Source organism: Fundulus heteroclitus, chromosome 21, assembly GCF_011125445.2.
Source record: "Fundulus heteroclitus isolate FHET01 chromosome 21, MU-UCD_Fhet_4.1, whole genome shotgun sequence".
In the NCBI taxonomy this organism is placed as follows: Eukaryota; Metazoa; Chordata; class Actinopteri; order Cyprinodontiformes; family Fundulidae; genus Fundulus; species Fundulus heteroclitus.
Genome location: NC_046381.1, coordinates 20,809,306 through 20,829,623, shown reverse-complemented (window position 1 = coordinate 20,829,623; position 20,318 = coordinate 20,809,306). Strand labels below are relative to the sequence as shown.

The 20,318-nt window shown below is 42.2% G+C and overlaps 1 protein-coding gene across 1 annotated transcript; it reads right to left on the bottom strand.

Moving 5' to 3' along the window:
- Positions 1–2,224: 2,224 nt before the first annotated feature.
- ankrd33ba (ankyrin repeat domain 33ba) lies at positions 2,225–19,482 on the bottom strand. Its single transcript, XM_012863937.3, has 6 exons — positions 18,631–19,482; positions 7,505–7,634; positions 6,989–7,129; positions 5,327–5,468; positions 4,623–4,821; positions 2,225–3,678 (listed from the first exon to the last, which is right to left on the bottom strand). Exons 1-6 carry the CDS (start codon positions 19,081–19,083, stop codon positions 3,136–3,138), a joined length of 1,608 nt encoding a protein of 535 aa, XP_012719391.2. The 5' UTR covers positions 19,084–19,482; the 3' UTR covers positions 2,225–3,135.
- Positions 19,483–20,318: the final 836 nt, after the last annotated feature.

Genomic DNA, 20,318 nt, shown 5'->3' with positions numbered 1-20,318 from the left:
CCGTTTCGGCGTTCCAACGGGAAAGTGACCCCTTGCTGTGTAATGGCTTGGCTGCTCTTCATCAGAAGCGCCATATGTCAGAATTGACCCTAACAAAGAGTCACATGTTAATTTTGACACATTTCAACATTTTCTCGAATACACACGGGTTCAGAATTATACATATTGGGTCGAATAGATACACAGACCCAAACCTATATATTTGTCGTTAAGCATATTGGTTTCCTTGCCCAGATGCTACCTTAAAGGGGACATATAATGCAAAATCCACATTTTTAGCCCTTAAAAACATGTTGTTGTGTAGTTGGAGTAGGAGTGCAAATATTTTTAATGTAATCTGTCCAGGAGCAGCAGTGGCGATTCTAGGCCAAATTTATCAGGGGGGCCAAGGTGGGGCCAGTGTTTTTTACATCGGGGCACAGAATAAAACAATTAAACAATAAAACAGGGCAATATTTAATTGTTTAATAATATTAAGTGGGCCACTTGTGGCTCTGGAACTGCAGGTTTCAGATCTAGCAGATGAAAACTGTGATCCCAGCTCCATATGGCTAAAGCTAATTTTTAAATCCTTGTTATAGTAAAACTGTAAAGGTAAAAAATAAAATTGGTCAAAGTGACCAATCAGTTATGATTTCTTCGCCAAGGCATATAATCGTAATAAGTGTTTAATGTTATGTCTTTAGTACAGGGGCCATTAACAGGGGCCAGGACCATTTCTACAGGGGCGCTAGCCCCTGTTGGTCCCTGTGTAGTACCGACCCCAGAGCCGCGTAGGTATCGTTATATTCTTTTTGGATTTCCTTTCAGTTTCTGTCACGTTTCTTGCAAAACAAGATCGTGGACGTCAGGCTTACTGATTTCACGTATCCGCCATTTCTATTCCTAAGAGCGATTTTGTAATCCAAGCTGAAGGAGGCCAAAGCTACAAGTTGATAAGTCAAAATGTTCGGTTTTCATCACACCGTCCATCAGCATACTACGAAAAGGGCCGCACAGGCTGGAGCGGAAATCTCTACGACCTGGAGGGGGGGGCGGAGTGTGAACAGCCTCCTTTAGATTTAAAGAGACGGCACCAACGCGTGCTGTTCTCAGACCCAACTCTGAGCAGGGGTAAAAGGCGGGAATATGAAGGTAAATTAATGAGGAATTCAGACCAAAGCAGTACAGTTCCACTTTATATAGACCACAGCCGAATTATTTCAATGTAAAAAAGTAATAGCATATGTCCCACGTGACTGAAAAGCACATGTCCCAATTAAAGCATAGTCAAATGCTAACCCTGCTCAAAAACAGAAGTTTCAAGCTTAACTATTTTGTTGCTCCTCACATAGACAAACCATGTGCCCTCTGGAGAAAGATTTTACGGTACATGGAGACAATTTGGTCACAATAACAGGAAGAACCTTTGAGGGAGTAAAGGGTTCTTGACTGTCCCAGCAGTCAAGAAAAGTGGTGGTTTCATCATGCTAAGGGTCTGTTTTTCTGCCAGTGGTGCTGGTACGTTACACAAACTGGTGGGGAAAAGGAAAATGAAAGACGGCCACCTAATTCTTCAATCTCACATCTATTCAACAGCCAGACTGAAATTTGCACACATTTGGTTGTTCCAACAACGCAGTGATCCAAAACAATAAACTCAGTTCTGGAATGGATGAAGCAGGCTGAAACGAGCGTTCGTAAAACCTTTGACCTCAACCGAATTGAGAAAAATTAGGAACTTCGCTTTAAGGTTAATTCTGTGCTGGGTAACAAGCTAATTCAGGCAAGCTCTACTATTTCAGATGAATAAGAGTGGTCAGATAACCAGCCAGACACATACCAGAACCTTGTTGATGATCACAGAAGGTGTGTGGTTTCTCTGAAAGCCACTGGAGGTGATTTAGTTGAGGGTATGTGTGTATAATTGAGCCTGTACGTATAATTTTAAACCTATTTGGGTTAGGGAAAATCCAGCATAAATACAAACTGGTGCTCTTAAGTGTTGTTTTTGGAATTCATTGAAATTGTACGTTGGAACATCATTCCTCCCTGAAGAAAAAGAACAGTTCAAACGAATCGTTAAAAGGCCAAAATGATTCTGACATTCATGTGCGTCACGGGTGTGTGTAACTTTCAGACACTCGCTGTCCTGTTTTTCTTGCCAGAATTGGATAATCGCACTCTAATCGACGCTAAAGGTTTCCTTTTCTTTCCTTTCAAATGCAACATGTATTAGAGCCAATCAAAGGGAGCGCAGGTGTTTATTTCACATCATCCATACCCTGTATAGACACCAATTTCACATACAGCATCTGTCATTGCATAATAGTTTATCAGCGACATCCATTTGGTTTTGTCTTGTAAACTTGAGGAATGTGAACATTTTTCTTCTGATCTTACTGTTTTAAAGTTGTTGGGGGTTTTTCTTCTGTATTTCTGTCTTGGACTCAAATGTCAAAAAACTAGAAAAAAAATTCACAATTGTTTACAAACAGGTTTGCTGAACAAAGTCCTCGTAGAATAAAAATACATTCCAAAAGCAATCAAATCTCTAGTATAAAAAATATATCTATGTATATATCTCTCTATATATATATATGTATGTATTCAAAATACATTCAGACTAAGGCTTTAAAGCAGTAAGCATTCTAAAAATTATATCTATGTTGCAAATGCATTTAGATCCCATATTCGTGTTTAATATTCTCAGCCAATACGGGACGCCTATCAGTAAATGTTTCAAAGACGTGATTCCAGAATATTGTCATCCAGACGATTCCTCCTCCGAGGCAGAAGGAGATGAATGTGCTTCTCGCGTTGCTGCGGCAGCAACAGGGTTTTCGCCTCTTCAAGGCTTCGCTTGCGCAGTGTACCCAACTAAAAGTGCACCGCTGAAGTGAGCATCGGAGCTCAGCAAAACAAAGTGTTGGCCATCCATTAAAAAGCAATAAATATTAGAAAATAAATAAAGTGTCCGCTCCTCTGGGTAAGTCTCTGACTCCCCACCGCGTGATAAAGCTCTCATAAGTAGTGTGAATTGTCTCGATGAACAGCCTGTTTGATCCGACGTAGTCCATCCAAACCGCTCTAGCTTCCTGACCCGTCCCGCTGTAGTTGTGAGAACTTCGAAGAACTTCCCTGAGGTACGTGTAATCATTTCCTCTTCCCCGCTGTGATGTGTTTCCTAGTAACAGCCTCCAGCCTCTTCCTCTCCGCTTCCTCTGCCCTCTTTCGCTCTTCTTTCAGCTCCTTGTAGCGCCACTTGGGGATCTGCAGCAGGTTCACCCCGGCCGCGTCCTTGGCGCTGCTTTTCCTCCTGATCGGCTCCGGTTCGTAGGTGGTAGAGGGGGCCTTTGAGATCCTCACCTTGGGGATGCTCAGGCCCGGCCTGACGCTGCTCCTCCGCAGCACCATGTGCAGCGGCAGCAGGCTGGTCCGTCGCAGCTCCAGCGCCTGGCTCTGGGCAACCAGGCTAGAGCTCCTGTGTCGAGGCGCCGCTTTCTGGACCTGAAGGCTCGACCGGCGTTTGTCCGAGTTCTTGGCCACCAGGGTGACCCGAGAGTTTTCGAAAAGTTTGAGGTGGCCGTCCACCCTGTCGGGGTTGGCGCTCAGGAGCTCTTTGGCACGCTGCTTGCGGACGATCTCTGGGACTGCGTAGTGACGTTTGCCCACGCTCGGAGGACTGTCAGGACACACCTGGGGGTAAAAAAATAAAAAAAAATAAAACAGAGCATTTTCTGATTGGTAGAAATAGAGGTATTACACTATTAGAATAACTCTGCACCACCGCAACAGCAATAGTCATAATTCTGGATGTACTATTTTTTGTTTTATGGAAACGAGGCTCATTACTCTTTTGCCTTTTGCAGTACCGGTAATCCTGCATGGATAAACTGCTTATCGGATAACGATAGAATTAATTCTATCCTGTCATTTACAAGAACAGATAAATTATTGATAAAACAAAAGAAAAGAAAAAAAAACGATAAATGAATGCAGCACTTATTCTTTAAACTCTAATTACTTCAATTCTTTAAACAGGCAGAGGGAAAACAGCAATTTAAAGGCATGCTATATATGCTTCCTCATCATTAGTTAATAGCTCCACTTTTCACCCTTTTTTTTTTTTAAAGCGCCTTGCAAAAGTATCAACTGCCCTTTTTCTCATTTCGTGACATTACAACAACAAACTTCGGTGCACTCTATTTGGGCTCTTATTTGACAGCCCAGCACAAAGTATCCATGCATCAATGTGTCGCAGAAGGAACGCGACACGTGGCTTGCACGACTGTGTACGTTTAAAAACGTGAAAAGCGTGGCAAGAACCTTTATTAACCCCACTGAGTCAACAGAAGCACATTTTGTCGCAAGTATAACAGCTCAATCTAAATCAGGTTGGATCTCGTCTGAACAATCTTGCTGCGTCCGCTACATGGCTTGAAGAAAACTTTAAATAGGACATTTTATAGCTTTCTTTCAACAACGGTCTACTTCTTGCTTGTTTTCGCCTTTAAATTTACAATTTCTGTCATTTCTTTGAGTAATGGGAAGAATGTAATACAGTAAAGATTGTTAGATACTCTGTAAAAAAGCACAAAATGGAGACGTAGATGAGATACTCTCACAGTTTAAACACTTACGGTACGGCACGCCACAGCGATGAAAGGGCTTCTCATGGCAGTAGTAACAGACACCAGGTGGTCGATAACGCCTTCGTCCTCCGGGTTGGTGACGTTTGCGATGTTGAAGACGTTACGCACCGTGTCCGAGAGGCGCTTGAGACAGCCGCGGGGCTCCTGGGCTCTGGCAACAAGGGACGCCAGCGGGGGCCACTCTAGACTGAAGGGAGTATATTTTATTCAAATCCAAATAACATGCACACAAAATGACTTACATTTAAACAGCAATGTATTAAACAACATTTCCCCCCCTATATTTTATTGTTTACTTATGGTTGGGGATTAGTTCTGTTCTATATTTTTTGCCTTCTGGGTCATGCCTTAAGCAAATGCGGCACAAGCAGTTGGAAAATAAAGTAGCAGAGATCTGTCTGGTTGAATCTACTTTAAAACTCTGCAATTGCAATCGTTTACCCATAAGCATATGGTGTGGATTGATGATGTTCTTAAAAAAAAATAAAAACAACTAAAGATGCTGATGGTGAAGCTTCTGCAACACATTAAGTCAGCTCCTTGAGGGAAGAACTGATTTGCATCGAGTCCACACAGGTTTTTTTTTGGTACAACCAGGCAGTTTCTTGCCTGGGTGTACTCTGCTCATCTTGCATCCACGAAAGGGGAGAAGTTTTTCGACATTTGACAGAGGCAGCGAGTCCGAGTCTTACCTGTATGTATCACAGTACTGGAAGGGATAGGGCCGATCCATGAGACGCGTCATCACCCAGGCAGTTTCGTAACGACCCGTGAACAAGGCCCATTCCCTGGGAGTCAGGTTCCGACCAAAGTCCCTGGCATCCAGGGAAGCTCCTGGTGGACGTAGAGGAAGAAGGGACAAGTTAGTGGACAATACGCAGTGCAGCGCATTGCGAATTAGACCATGCTCCTTGAACTTTGCCACACTGCGACCACAAACTTCGGCGCATTTCATTTGTGTTGCGGAAACCTAACACCGCACATCAGCCTGAACAAACCCTCCCCACAGGGAAACACGACGGTGGCACCGTCATGCCTGGATGGTAAGATGACGAATGGAGCTAAATACAGGAGAGTACTGGAAATAAACATTTTGGAGGCTAGATAGAGACCAGCCACTTGGATGGATGGAGTTTCTCCTTCAACACTAAACATAGAGCCAGATATGCACGCTATTAGGAAGAGTTACGATATGCGATAATGGCAGTAATTATTGCGATAACGATATAGCTTACGATAAAAAAGAGGAAATATAAGTGTTGATGTCTTTCTGCTTTAGGATCTGAGCAAACATAGACCCCAGCTGATGAGTAGTCTATTCAGCTACTAAAAATCATTTCCACCTCAAACACATAGATTGAATGAAAAAGCTGCCTCTGTCCAACTTGTGAAGTTTTGGCAATGGAACAACTTAGCTGTAGTTTCTTGTCGACGCCTTTTTACCTTCTCAAACATTTTGTGTCACATCAAACAACAAATGTCACCAAGGCTTTTAGAGCCTGCATGCAGGGGGATTTAAGAATTAGCTAACACTCATTGCATTCCAGGCAATTCATTGCGGTCCCTGACATTGGATAACAATAAATTTCGGATATATTGTGATAGAGCCAGAGCTATGAAACAAAATGGTTTGTATTCAGTGTTCTAAAACTGAAAAGAAAGAAAGAAAATAGTATTGTGAGACATATGACTCATGTTAAGCGTCAACCTTCAAAAACCTTATTTTATAGTTAACAAGTAGTAGACTAAAATCAAATCTAGGCAGCAAAATGTTCCCACAAACGGGTATTTTCTGGCAAATTCCCTGTGTAATGGTTTAAAGTTATCAGATTCCCCCCCCCCATGTCACTGAAAACCTATCTATAAAAAAAATATCTTTCCGACTTAAAGCAGAAGTCGAGTCATTCAGGGGGAATAAAAAAAGAAAGTGTAGATGTAGCTTATCACTTAAAAGGCACTCCATTACTCAAGGGGGTAGTGGACTGAAAAAGGTTGGAGACCCCTGGTCTGAGAGCTACAGCTGAAGTAACGACGGACCATTTCAGAAGCTTACTGAGCTTTGGAGAAGCAGAATAAGACCGTACCCTTTAGGAAATACTTTGATATGTGTTCTGAGGCGTCTGAGAAAGGTTTCTGATCATAACTAATGGTTTGACAATCTCAAAAACGCAGTCTGCAGGAAACAAAAGCCACAAAAACATTTAACTCAGCTCAGCTTAATGTCACGATGAAGGCCTTTCGCAGCGGCCTTGACCAGCGTGTGTAATGCGTGTCTGTGTGTATAGCTACGCAAATACGGATGGTGCGGTACACGCATGTTCTGCGCACCTGCTGTAACTTCACGTACTACTCACCCGCCATCATGAGCGAGCGCACGCAATCCACCCTGCCCTGCATGGCCGCTTTCATCAGAGCGGTAAAGCCCAGACAGTTCCTCCTTTCGACGTCCAGCCCGGAGTAGTAGTTCAGCAGATAGTTGGTGATCGTGATGTGACCTTTAACACCAGGGGGGAAAGAAAACGGCAGGTTTAGTTCAACAGATACAAGCTCTCAGACTTTAATGTCTCCTAAGGAGGCTTAGAAACCAGAGATCGCATTTGTCAGCAGGGCTTTGCGGAAAGAAGAACCTACTCGTCACGTCTGCTCTAGCCCGAGCGCTTCTGAAGCAGACTAGCCGGCGCGTTTGTCTGCGTCAGCATCAGTGCCAGAGTGGCCATTTGTTGCATTTGTGCGAGCATGTGTCAGACAGAGCTGTGACGCAGCCCGACAGTACGTGTTCGTGCGTGTGTATGTGTGTGTAAACTCTCCTTAATGTGAAGCCCACCATTTGTGTGTGTGTGTGTGTGTGTGTGTTCGTGTCTATGTGCTACCTGCTTGCGCCGCGGTGATGAGGGCCGTGTTTCCCTCGCTGTCCTGCCAGTTGACGTCCAGGTACGGACACTGAGACAGCGCTATGACGACGTCCACGAAACCCTGGTAGCACGCCACCAGCAGCCCTATCTGAGGCGGCAGAAAGCGGCAGGAGAGGAGGAAGACACAGGAGGTGGAAAGATGAGGGAGGAACGTTGGAAGTGTGTGATCAGCAAAAAAAAAATATATATATTTTCTGGAGGTAAAGGAAAACACAGTTCAGTGCTGACTTTCAAGGAGAAGCGTTGAGAAAACGCGAGCAAGAGGGCGATCACGGAAGACAAGCGGACCTTTTTGGTGCACCTACAGGAAATAAATGCCTCTGGTTAAAGCTGGCGCGTGTCGTGTTTTCATCAGGAGAGCCTGGGGTCAATGGAAAAACAAGCTGTCTCGTCACCCCGTGTTGACGTGTACTTTTATGATGTGTTTTCGTGGCTGGGTGTCCTTTTACACGTGTGTGTGTGGACGAAATGTGCGAATGTTTGTTTTTGAGGGAGACTTTCTGAGCACGGTAACCAGGGAAACTCCTGTAAAAGTTCTGCACTTTCTGGAGGGCGGCCGGGGGGGGGGGGGGGCACTTCCGACAAATGCAGAGAAACAAGCAGAACGCCAGAGTGGTTTCTTAGCGGACACCCTACAGAGTTTTGTGCTTTTACCCTTGAAACACATACTTTCATACCCTTTTATACAGGAACCTGCAGTGTAATTTTCACCTGGAATCTTACACCCAGAAGGACTTTTGCCTCATGACTCACGGCTCTGCACAACAATCGCACGGTTTGAAAGTAGAAGGTAATGAATGCAGTGATTAGCTAAAAAAAGAATATATAATATATATATATATATATATATATATATATATATATATATACCATGTTGACAGCCTTACAACGTCATATCTTGGTAAAGGCCGTGACTGCAGATAATCAGAGAGCTGTAGTCGCCACCTTGAAAGAAAAATGAATCAAGCAGATTGGAAACTGCTTGATTATGAAAAACCCTGACTTGACTGAGGAATGAGTCAATGAGGCCTCTGTTCAGACCATGCAGCAAGGGTTTTAAACCGTGCAAGTACAAACTTTATCTAGGTTGTCAGAAACACCTTTAATATTCCCCCAGCAGACTCGCTACTGTTTTCAGCTTAGGCCGATGCCCACAGTGTCCCCGTGTCTGAATTTAAGGCACTAAAAGGAAACACTTTAGTGCCTAGTTTGTATAGACACATATCCACATCAGAAATGCACTAAATTTAAACTAAATTCAGACAAGTACTTTTATGTCTTATCACCTTACAGCCGCAAAGCTCAACATATTTTCTTGGAATCTTATGTGACAGATTAGCAGAAAGTAACACATGCTTTTCCACAGTTTTTTCTCAACAAATGGATTCCAACTTTCGTAATCGGGTCCTTTGAGTTAATACTTTGTACTAAACTGAAACAAGAGCTGCTGGTCTTTAGAGGTACGTATTAACAGGTTTGCCCACCAAGAGACTGCATTTTTTTTTTTTACACGCTCTTCTTTGTAAAACAGCTGAGGTTCAGCCGTTTACTGCCGTGTACAGATGTAAACAAGCTGTAAAGAGAAAGTTCGAGTCTTACTAGAGATCATGAACTGAATTTAGCACTTTTATTCCACTGGCCCAGTCTATCACTTTAATATGCCTTGATCTTAAACATTACATTGTAGCTCTAGTTGAATGTTGGGGATTGTTATCCTGCCGGACAGTGATTCTCTGCCCCAACTTCCTCCAAGCAAACGCATGCCCCACATTTTTAGATTTCAATAATAATAATAAAAAAAGGAAGTCATGGATTATTTTTGCAAATGTGTGATAACTGTTGTTGGTCTATCGCATCAAACCCCAATAAAATACACCAATTGTCGATGGCTGTAACAGGACAGCATGTGTAAAAAGGTCAGAGCGTCTGTAAATATAAGGGCTTCTGATAAATCGTTAGAAATGTGTGGGAGACTACCTTTGCGGTTATGTTCAGCAGACGGCACCGAGTGTCCGAATGAAACACTTCAAACACGCCCTCCAGATTTATTTTAGGACAACACGTTAAGTATGGTTCACCTGCCATGCAACCTTAACTGTAAACAAGCGAGGATGTCGGCCAGCAAGATGATGTAAGAAACTGTAATGTTGTCAGCCTGAGGGCAGGGACTCACCCAGACTCGGTGGACCGAGTGCTGCACAGCTTGGAAGACGTTTACCTACGCTGGCACAATTTCAAATAATTCTGTTTAGACGCTCTCTTGTCTTACTCCCTTTCATACTTTCTCAGCAACACACACCAACACGCCGCGTTGGCAGTCCTCCAGCCGGACGGCGATGTGCTTAAACAGCATGCCCTGCAGGATGTCTGGAGCAATCTCCGTCGTCTGCCTTGGTTCTCTTTCTGCCTGCGAGACTCTCTCTTTCTCATAAACACACATGCAAGTATGTTACCTTCCTTTTCTAAAAAACGCTTCCACCTCCAGTCACAATTTGTTTTTGCCATACTGAACACAGCTGGAGACAACACTCCAAAAAAAAAACCCCAGCATAATTAAACCTTTCTCTGAAGAAAAATATAAGCCGAGACATTAGCTAGTAATCCAAAAATACAGTTTAAACCAGATATATTCAATCATGTCTTAAGTCAGCTAGGATTACCAAAATTATTTCTATTTACTGAATGCTAGACAAATAACAAATGATTTTTAATTTTATTTCACATACTCTAAGACTTATTACACTAATTACACAAAGCTTCTGGTTGACAACATTTAAGTATAAAAAAAGAAGAAGAAAGAAAGTACACCTGTGGGTGTATTTTACAGCAACACCTCACACATGCTGCTTCCTTGTGTGAGCAGCAGGAGCCAGTGAACCATCTGGTTCATCCTTGGGGACCGTTTCCAGAAGCCTGAAGGTGCCACGTTCATCGGTTCAAAGGATTATACGCAAGTATTATCACCATGGAAATGTTCATCCAACATAAAGTTCAGGAAGGAGATAGGTTATGTGTCCAATAGATAAACTGTATGTGTTGTGGTGCAAAATGTGTGAATAGATCCCAGAAAAGGTTGAAAATGCTGGCTTAAGATGCTAGCCCCCGAGGACCACATGTGGTGCCTACGAGCCTGTTCTAAAAAAAAACAAAAAAGCACAATCCCCCAGTGAGTTGCATCTAAAACTTTACTTAATTCAGTTACTCTTCCTGTTTATTGACACTTGCAATTATATAGATTTAAAAATGACAATATCTATAACAAAACATGAAAGGTCAGGTGAACTCTGACCTTTGAACTCTTGTAGTTCAAAGGTCAGTACTGGTAGCCCCTTGTATGACACAACACCAATGAAGTTGCTCTCAGTTTTAAAAAGGTTGGTGACCCCTGGCTTAGAGAGTGGCATTACATACAGCAAAGCAAGACATTTAAAGGTTATAGCTACACCTTTTTCAATAAAACCATCCACAGAACGTCTAGAGTGGTGCAGAATAAAAGTATTGGTTTTACTGAAAAATACATAAATAAAATATAAATAATAGTTTTATGAATTTTGATGGGTCCAAAATATATAAGTATTTACTTATGGTTACAATGCCAATGTTGACACGGAAGAACTCTGCTCCAACAGGAATAGTAGGTTGAAGTCACGCGAGACGTGTCGGAGGGCAGGTGTTCCCAGATCGGGACGACGTGGCATAGAGGTTAGGGAGTTTGTCTTGCAATTGGCGGGTTGCCGGTTCGATCCCCTGCACTGACTGTCGTTGTGTCCTTGGGCAAGACACTTCACCCACATTGCCTGCTGGTGGTGGTCAGAGGGCCCGGTGGCGCCGGTGCATGGCAGCCTCGCCTCTGTCAGTCTGCCCCAGGGCAGCTGTGGCTACTAACATAGCTCACCACTGTCAGGGTGTGAATGTGTGTGTGTGTGAATGGGTGAATGACTGAACTGTTGTGTGAAGCGCTTTGGAGGTTGTCAAGACTAGTTAAAGCGCTATACAAGTACAATCCGTTTGCATAGACACATACACAATGTATAAATAAATATGTTTTTTCATGCCGAAATACGTGATGTTATGTATTAATTATCGTTTGTTCGTTAATTATTGTTATTTCACTCTCTCTCTCACACACACACACACACATCTAATCCTGATCTAATCATCTAATCGTGATCTTTCTGTGCACACCAACAACAATAATATTGTCATATTTTTTTGTATGCTGTTTATATCCACGTGCATGCACACTTTTTTTTGGAAGACTGGAAAAGTGTTTAAAATTTCCAGGTGATTACACTTTACCTGCAACTGAGGCAGGAGCCTACAATCCTTGAAAGATAACCATTTTCCACAGCTTCTTGAACGTGCCGACACGGTAACTCCAGGGTACTTTATTTGGTAATATAACGTGTCTGTAGCGCGGCAGTGCAAGCAGGTCTCCAACGTGTTTATCGTCACTTATTTCAGAGCCCAAATAAGCAACTTCACTTTCAGAAACAAGCCCAAAAAAAATGCAACCCGCAATTCACGAAATTTACAAGCGACTTTAGAAAAAATAGACGCCCAAAGTCGCTTAAAATAACCAGACTTGGCAACTCTGTCTGGAACAAGGAAGAGTTAAATTCGTAGTTATCTGCTTTAAAGACATGAGCTGAAAGGCTACTCAGCACGGAAAACGTAATTACTCCAAATCAGTTTGCAAATTCATCATGGGACAAAGATTTGGGAGCATGCTGTTTGATTTCATGAAACTAAAACTAAAGTGTTAGTGGCATATTTACCACTGTTACATTACAAGGCATGGATAGAGAAGACCACTACAAGAAGTAGGATTTCCGAAAAAAGTAAAAAACAAAGCAACTGGACTTGTTTTCCGTAGTTGAAGACCATGACCTGTATGACTGAGAATCTTCACCAGCATTTTGAAGTAGGATCTTAAGACATGCATATACTAGGAAGATATATGCATGTCGTTTCGCTTCAGGTCCACCCCATAGTAATGGGCAGCCCATTACTATGGGGTGGACCTGTCTCGGTTGTATTTGCATGTTATCTAAGCCATTACAAGGCCTTTGTTGGCAGCAGTATAAAGCTTGTTACTGCACATTACTCCAGACTTTTTGAATTGAGAAAACTTCCTGGAGAGGAAGCGAAACGTCTTCAACTACGGAAAACAAGTCCAGTTGCTTTGTTTTTAACTTCTTTTGGAATGACCATGACCTGGATGACTGAGAATCTTCACCAGCATTTTTCTCATGATTATTAATGTTGTTTTTATCATTACTCACAGCAGTTTTCAAGGGGATTGCAACCCTTAGATTTAGTGGATTTAGACTGCAGAAGTTTTAAAGCATCCTCCCATGGGTATGTTTCAGCACTGATCCCGAACACAGCCTCTCACAGCCGCCACAGGGCAATACACAGGGTAATACACAGGGTACATCTTGTTCACGTCAGCAATCTATCACAAGGTTAGAACAAAGAGAATGAAAATAAGCAGTTTTACCTAAGGTCAATTCAAAATCACAGTAGAAACTAAGTGGTGGCGACCCTGAATTGAGTCTACACGTTAATGCCTCTGGAATAGTCCCATTAAAGATTAAATGTGCAAGAATAAAGTTGTGTGCAAAGTAGCACAATACTGCCTAGCATTACAGATATTTTATCATCACCTGGCACTGTCAAAGTATGAAAATAATGATATATTCCCCTTGGAGATTTCTTTTAATTCTAATTATAGTATGATGTAAACCTTCAACACAGAGTGAAGATTTTTTTGCTACCACAAATGCATGCATTGAATACAAATATGGGTCAAACTAATTACCCCACCTCCCCACCCTCAAAAGACACGCACACACAAAGTCGCAAACACACACACTAAGTAATCTGGGGAATATCCAGAGCTTAGAATAGAAAGGCTTAGTTCTATCAGTCCGAATGACACGGAGAGAGGGGGAGGGATGGGTCTGTGTATCCACATTTCATGTGGGATCACTAAACTAGCTGCAAAAAAAAAGGGTGAACCAATACTAATGTCATCTAAAACTGGTACAGCACCATATTTTCCTTCAATAAAGTTCAATTATTATTATAAACACAGAGGTTCTAGCCTAGACAGAAGCATTGCTTGATTTTAATTGGCTCTCTCACAGTGGTTTAGATCTGAATTTTGGGTGTTATTTGTAAGTTCAGACCCGAGTTGAACTTACAGGTTAATTAAAAGTTTGAATAATGCATAGAACCGACGTCCACCTGTCTTGTACTGCTACTTATAGGAAAACATGGCAAGTTGTAAATGAAGAGGTGTCAGTTAAACCACATTGTTTGATGCAGAAGAATATGAGCAAAGGGGGAAAAAAAATATTTGGAAACCCTGCAAATTTTCTTTTGTTGTGAACCTGCAGTCTGGAGGAAGCAAGCTGCTGGCCCTGCAGGCTTCTACAGCAAACCCCTCTAACATCTTCCTTGTTATAGTTTTATTTTTTCATTAAGGACTTCCTCACACTTCTTATTTAGTTTTTGAATATCAAGCAATAGTCAGGAGCTATACTCAGGCCGAGAACTTGCAACTCTGCAGAAGTGACTAAAATGTTGCATTTGTATTACAGGCCATCTTACTGTTCAGGAGCCGGCACACACATGCAGGGAAATGGACACACAGCCTTTGTTGTCCTCAATCACACAGCTCAGCAGCACTACTGACACAGATGCACTGGGCCACGTTTCCGTCAATACCTCCCCGTTAAATGTCTTTCTCTCTGCAGCGGAGCTTTTGCACGGTCATATCAAATCTAATGTGCATGACTGTTGCTTTGATTTTTCCACTTGTCTGTATTTGCTCGGAGCATTGTGCTTGCTTCCGTCTGTGCCAGATTTCACCCTCTGTTTGCATTTGCCTCATTTGTCTCTCTTCCATTTTGCCAGTTGGTTGTTTTGTGGCTTGGTCAGCTGATCTTCAAGTTCACATCACAAGCTGTGGTTTTCGTTTGTCGCCTGTTGTAGTCTGAGTGTTCGCAGCTCAGGCCTACTGTGTCGGTTTTCGTATGAGTCAGCATAAGTCACCTGATTTCAAAGCATTAGAAAAAAACATTAGCGTGTACTGATAGACATTTGTGTGTGTAGGATGCGGGGTGAGAGAAACAGAGAAGCTGCCAGACTTGTGGCCTAATTAAAGCTGATAGCTTTCTGTGTCAGTGTGCCGGCATATATATATATATATATATATATATATATATATATATATATATATATATATATATATATATATATATATATATATATATATATATGTGTGTGTTTCTACATTAAAGACTGGCAGTTAGGCTAAAGCTTGCCACAAAGTCTGCAAGAAATTTGTTCTTGTTCTCGGGGTGGCAAGAACAAGGAAATGGTTAGTTTTGGCTCTGTGTATTCAAATATATTGCACTGCAGATGCTGGTTGGAACAATGCAATGTCAGAGAGAAAGGTACTTTAGTACCTTTGGTAGCAGTACCTGCTCACTTATGTTTTTTGAGATACCAAGTTACATTTGCCACATGCAAACGTAACTTCTTTGCGTTGTCCACTTGTGATCAGCTAAATGTTGATGCCAAATGTCAAAGTAAATTGTGAAAGATGAAATCATTCAGGTGCAGTAAATATAAGATTTCTAATAATCCTAAACTTCACATTGTGTTTTTCTACTCTTCTTAAGATATATGTTGAATATAATAGGAGGTGTAGTTGGATGACAGTTTTAATCATCAGTGTTATAGCATCCCTTTGTGGGGGCTTGTCCAGGATATGCCAGAAACTATATCAGGTGTACTTGCATTATTTTATGGACAGAACAGCAACTGTGCAGCAGGCTTATTTTTTTATCTTTGATAAACAGTAATGATGACAGTATGTGGACATAAGCTACCATAAACTATGATGTTAAAACTTAATTCTGAAACGCAGAAAAGTACCATCTGAAAACGCTCTGAAGACAGTTAGAAAAAGAGGAGCCAGCAATCATACAACGAGTCTTTCTTGCACACATATCAAGAAACTTCAATCATAAGCGTCAATAAACTGATTTATTTAAAGCTCGTAAATATAGAATAGAATAGAATTCAACTCTATTGTCATTGTACAAGTACAAAACAACGAAATGTGTTCTCTGCTTTTAACCCATCACCCTTGGGGAGCAGTGGGCTGCCTCTGTGCGGCGCCCGGGGAGCAATCTTGGGTTAAGGGCCTTGCTCAGGGACCCAGAGTGCCAGCACTGGGGATCGAACCGGCTACTTGCATCCTTCTCTGAGTGCAAGCACGCCTCTCTAACCACTCGGCCAACACTTCCCCCATATAATATGGAAGCACTTGTTATATAGTTGTTGTTAAAACTAAATCAAACAGATAACAATAGGGAAAGGATGCTGACTGGTCCAAATGTATGCACTTGGATCAAAAGGAGATAGCTTAGAGGAGGGAAAAATAGTTTAACGAGAAGAATGGAAAAATAGTATTTAGCATAGAAATTGAACATTGTTAATTACAGCCACTGGTACAAGATTCTACCCAGAAATGTGGCTTTTTGTCGGGTACTTCAGATGCCACCTGTAAAATATTCACTATTCTAGTTTATTATTTCATCACCATGGACCTTAAATAGACAAGGAAAAATCTGATATAGTTGTGATCTATATATAAGATGATTAGAAGAGGTACATTTGGTTACTTTTTAAGATACAATGCACTTTATACTGTATATATGCATGCATTTGTAATGCTTGATATTAATAAAATTGTGACTTCCTAATGTAGTGTGCAGCAACTGAAACCGGTCCACCACTACTGTGGGATTTATGGCATTAAAATGCATGACTGGTCAAATTGTCAAATTGCTCTTGAGCATTCTAATGCTACCATGCCATGGATAATGTGCTCACCCAAAAGCTACTATACATTATGTGAATCACACAAATGCTAATTAAGCAGTTAAGTCCAATGAGCACATTATGTTTGCATGAAAACCCACAGCTCATATAGAGGATGTTAGGTCAAGGCTAAAAATGGGAAACACACTTTTCAAGTGTGTGAGTTTGACTCCTTTCCCTGAAATGAGCTGCCCTACACGCACTCACCATCAACGCAAAAAGTTTTTTTTTAATAGTTAATAGACTGTCAAGGGGTAAACTGTTCAGATCTAAAGTACGGTAATCAAATAAAAATATCCACATGGCATAAAAAACATAGAGCATAACATGAGAACCAGGTTTTTTCTTGACAGCTTAAAAGAGGAAGTGCTACTTTAGTCACTAACTCTTATGAATAAACTTAATACCTCCAGTGAAAGTTAGTCACAACCAGGCCTGAGCCTTCATGAGATTCAAGGGAATGATAGCCTTGAACAAAAATAATGAAATGTCGTTTAACAGTTTTTTTCTGTTTTAAGAATTCAAAACATAAACGATGCATTAGAATAAAGTTATGTATAACATTTTTGAGTTTAGCAAAAGTAAAGAACACCCACCAACTGATTTCAGTGGTAACTTGCTAAGTGCACATGAAGCCTAGGAGTGAGAGGCAGGATGGCCAAGAAAAGTTGGAGCTCTGAAGATCCTTGACATGAGATGAACCTTTGGGTAAGCAGGGCAAGCCTGGGCACCTCAAGGTGTTGTTGAAAGACTATGATTTAATGGAGGTGAAAGGAGAGGCAGAGGGTGTGAAGATTAGACATGTAGCTTGTGCTGAAATAAGGTGCCTATAAACGGCGATGTGGTAATATAACCACCGGCGGCTAAGGTATGATTTTTCCCCTCAAGAATGTATTCCTTTTTTTCCATAATTTGACTTTTTAAGTGCTTTTTTTTTTAAACATTATATGATGCTTTCTTTCCATTCTACTGTATATAGAACCATGTAAATCTAAGACGCTGATATTTGTTGCTTAAACCACCCGAAACCTGTTCTAAACTTGCCAACTTGCGGTTGTAAAAAAACGGTACCGTAACAATAAGAGTGATGCTTGGCCGTCTTTTCTTTTTACTGTTAATGTTTTCTGCAACTCTGAATATATGTAAAAGGGGGAAAAAAAAGAAAAGAAAACGACAGAATTTTTCTGTCTGGCATGCAAGGAACAAGTAAAGTATGGTCATTTTTATTTTAGACCAGCTTAAGAACAGTGCGCAGCAACAAAGTGTGGGATGGGCACTGTGGTGCTTTGAGCTGCATATAGCAATAAGAAGAAAACTATAGATGTTCTCCTGCATCTCCATAAAAGGCCTTTAAAACCGCACCAGCAGAGTGATGCAAAAAGTTCAGGGGTTTTGGGATGAGTAGCGTTTTAAAACCCTGGTTGATATCAGTAACCCAACCCATGACTTGACTCACCCTTAGTTAAGGTAGGTGTAGACACTTTAGGCATGGCATTAGCCTCGTGAGACCATCCTGATCTCGCGAGCTTTCAAGGTTTCACTCGCAGATCAGTCTGGCTACTCTCCGTTAAAGAAAATTTGGAGCCGTTAACCAAACGAACGTCCAATCAGCGTTGGCTTTGAGGCGGGTTGAGGTGTGACGCAACGAGATGCGCGACAGTTCAGTCTAAAGAACATGGCGGCTTCAGCCGATGAAACTAGCGTTAGTGTGGCTATCGAGCAAGTTTTATCGGAATTACAGAGTGTTTCTTTGCTGAGCTAACGAGCCTTTACCTGCAGCAGCAAGAGTAGCTTGGCTTGTGGTTGTGTTTTCGTCGTCGCTCTGTTACGAGCGACGACGAATCTGATTGGTTCATTTGGCCCGTCTATCACCAACATAGGCCAATCAGCTAACCAGTAGTTTCGCCCCTTCCCAAAATTACTTCAACGGAAGGTTTCCAGATGGATATGCGGAGCAAATCTATCTGGCGGAGTCAGGTAAGCATGGCATGCAACCTGATGCTCCTTAACCACACATGCTGCACTTTAAGGTCAGGTTTGAACGTAAATAAAGAGTTTTGTGGACTAAACTCCACTTCTGAATGCAAAACTTAAAAAAAAAAAAAAGACAGGAAGCAACCAAAGCCTCTGCAACCTGTTGTCCCGCAGCGTGTGCGCGGACGCCTGCGTGTCGCGCTTCATACCCTGTGGTTGCGGTCAGTCTCCTTGACCTCCTCTTCCTTCACGCCGTGTCGTATCATTATCCGGACGACGGCCGCGTTGTTGGTGCAGCACGCCCTGAAGAAGGACAGCGGCTCGGGGCTCTCCGGGGACGGGCTGCGCTCCGAGTCCGCGAACACGTCGTCCGGCGGGTAGAAGGAGTCGTCCGACGCGATGCTCCGGCAGTCCTCCAAGTCCTCAAAGTCCACCTCCTCGAACTCATCGCCGTCTTCCTCGCTGCCCTCGTCGTCGTCTTCGCCGTCCTCGTCGCCGCAGGAGCCCAGGTAGTCCTCCTCGGAGTTGGACAGGGGCTCCTCGGTTATCGTCGGGTGTCCGAAGCCGACGTTGGCCCCAACTTTTTTCTGCTGCGGCGGCAGCTGTTTGACGCGGAGCGACGAGGCGCCTCCTCCATCCCTGTCCTCCGTGATCAGCACCATCTAACCCCGGAGCCCAGGGCGCTGTCCGCCGGGTGGAGTGCAGGCTGGCACACGGTGGCAGGGCATAACCATAAAAAATAATAATAATAAAAAAAAAACTTAACTTCTATCGCCCCACTACAGCCTCAATACACAAAGTCTTAAATTTTGGCTTTCACTTGCATTACACTAATAATAATAAAAAAGTTGCGCCTTGATTGAATCAACCCGTTTAATCATCTTCGCAGATGAGTTTGATGCTGCGGCGGCACAGAGGGAGAGGCGAATGTCCCTCCAACTTAGTTTCCTGTCTCTCCTCCTCAAAGCGAAAGCACGCTTCTTCTTTTTTTCTTTCAAACTTGTACTTCGAGAGCACACTAGATGACCGGTTGGGATCTATGTGTTTTTTTCTTCTTCTTGAAGGAAAAGAAAAAAAAAAGAAGAATCTTTTTTGAGCAGAAAGTAAAAGTCCAGAGCACAAGATGTGTCCCATGCAGGACGGAGAGAGCCGCCAGCCTGTTAACCCATAGTCGCCTAATCCGATTAGACGCAACTGGGACCTCTCTCTCTCTCACACTCTCTCTCTCTCTCTAGAGAGAGAGAGAGAGAGAGTGTGTGTGTGTGTGTGTGTGTGTGTGTGTGTGTGTGTGTGTGTGTGTGTGTGTGTGTGTGTGTGTGTGTGGTTTGTCTTCTAGTAAGAGATAATTCGGTTAGACCCGACAAACCCTGCTGTCAAGCATGTATTTTTAGAGTATTCTAGTCTTAAGACTTGTTTGTTTGTTTTTAATTTGGCAGCTCCATGTGTTCAGTTTATTTGTTTGTTTGCTTCACATATTTTCTGGTATAACTTTATACATTTGATATGCGTTTTTTTTTCTTTCGCTGACACGAGTGCTTTGTTTAGGACTGGAGGATATAAATGGTCTTGTAGGATATTTTAAAATGAAGCCTTCCCCTTAAATCTATTTAAATCGAATCTTGAAACGACTTAAGTCAGACAAAACTGCTGGGCTAGAAGCAGTCTAGGTGAAGCGTGGGAAACCCTGTGCAAGACGAACCACAGAGTTCGTCCAAACGAAAACCCCATTAACCTGAATTAGACCGTTTAACAAGTACGGATAATGTATTTGTGTTGGAATATATAGAGATTTCTATTTTGAGTTTAATGCTCCACTGAAACTTGATCCGACTGAAAATATAGAAAACAATGATTTTGGGTAGCCTAGTTCATACTTGATGAATAAAACTCAATAATA

Bases quoted from the DNA above. Each gene is read 5' to 3' on its own strand.
- ankrd33ba (XM_012863937.3), bottom strand. From the start codon at position 19,083: ATGGTGCTGATCACGGAGGACAGGGATGGAGGAGGCGCCTCGTCGCTC. The intron at 7,635-18,630 runs GTATGAAGCGCG...CTGCCGCCTCAG, and splicing joins AGACTGACCGCAACCACAGG to ATAGGGCTGCTGGTGGCGTG. The intron at 3,679-4,622 runs GTAAGTGTTTAA...TTTTACCCCCAG, and splicing joins TCGCTGTGGCGTGCCGTACC to GTGTGTCCTGACAGTCCTCC.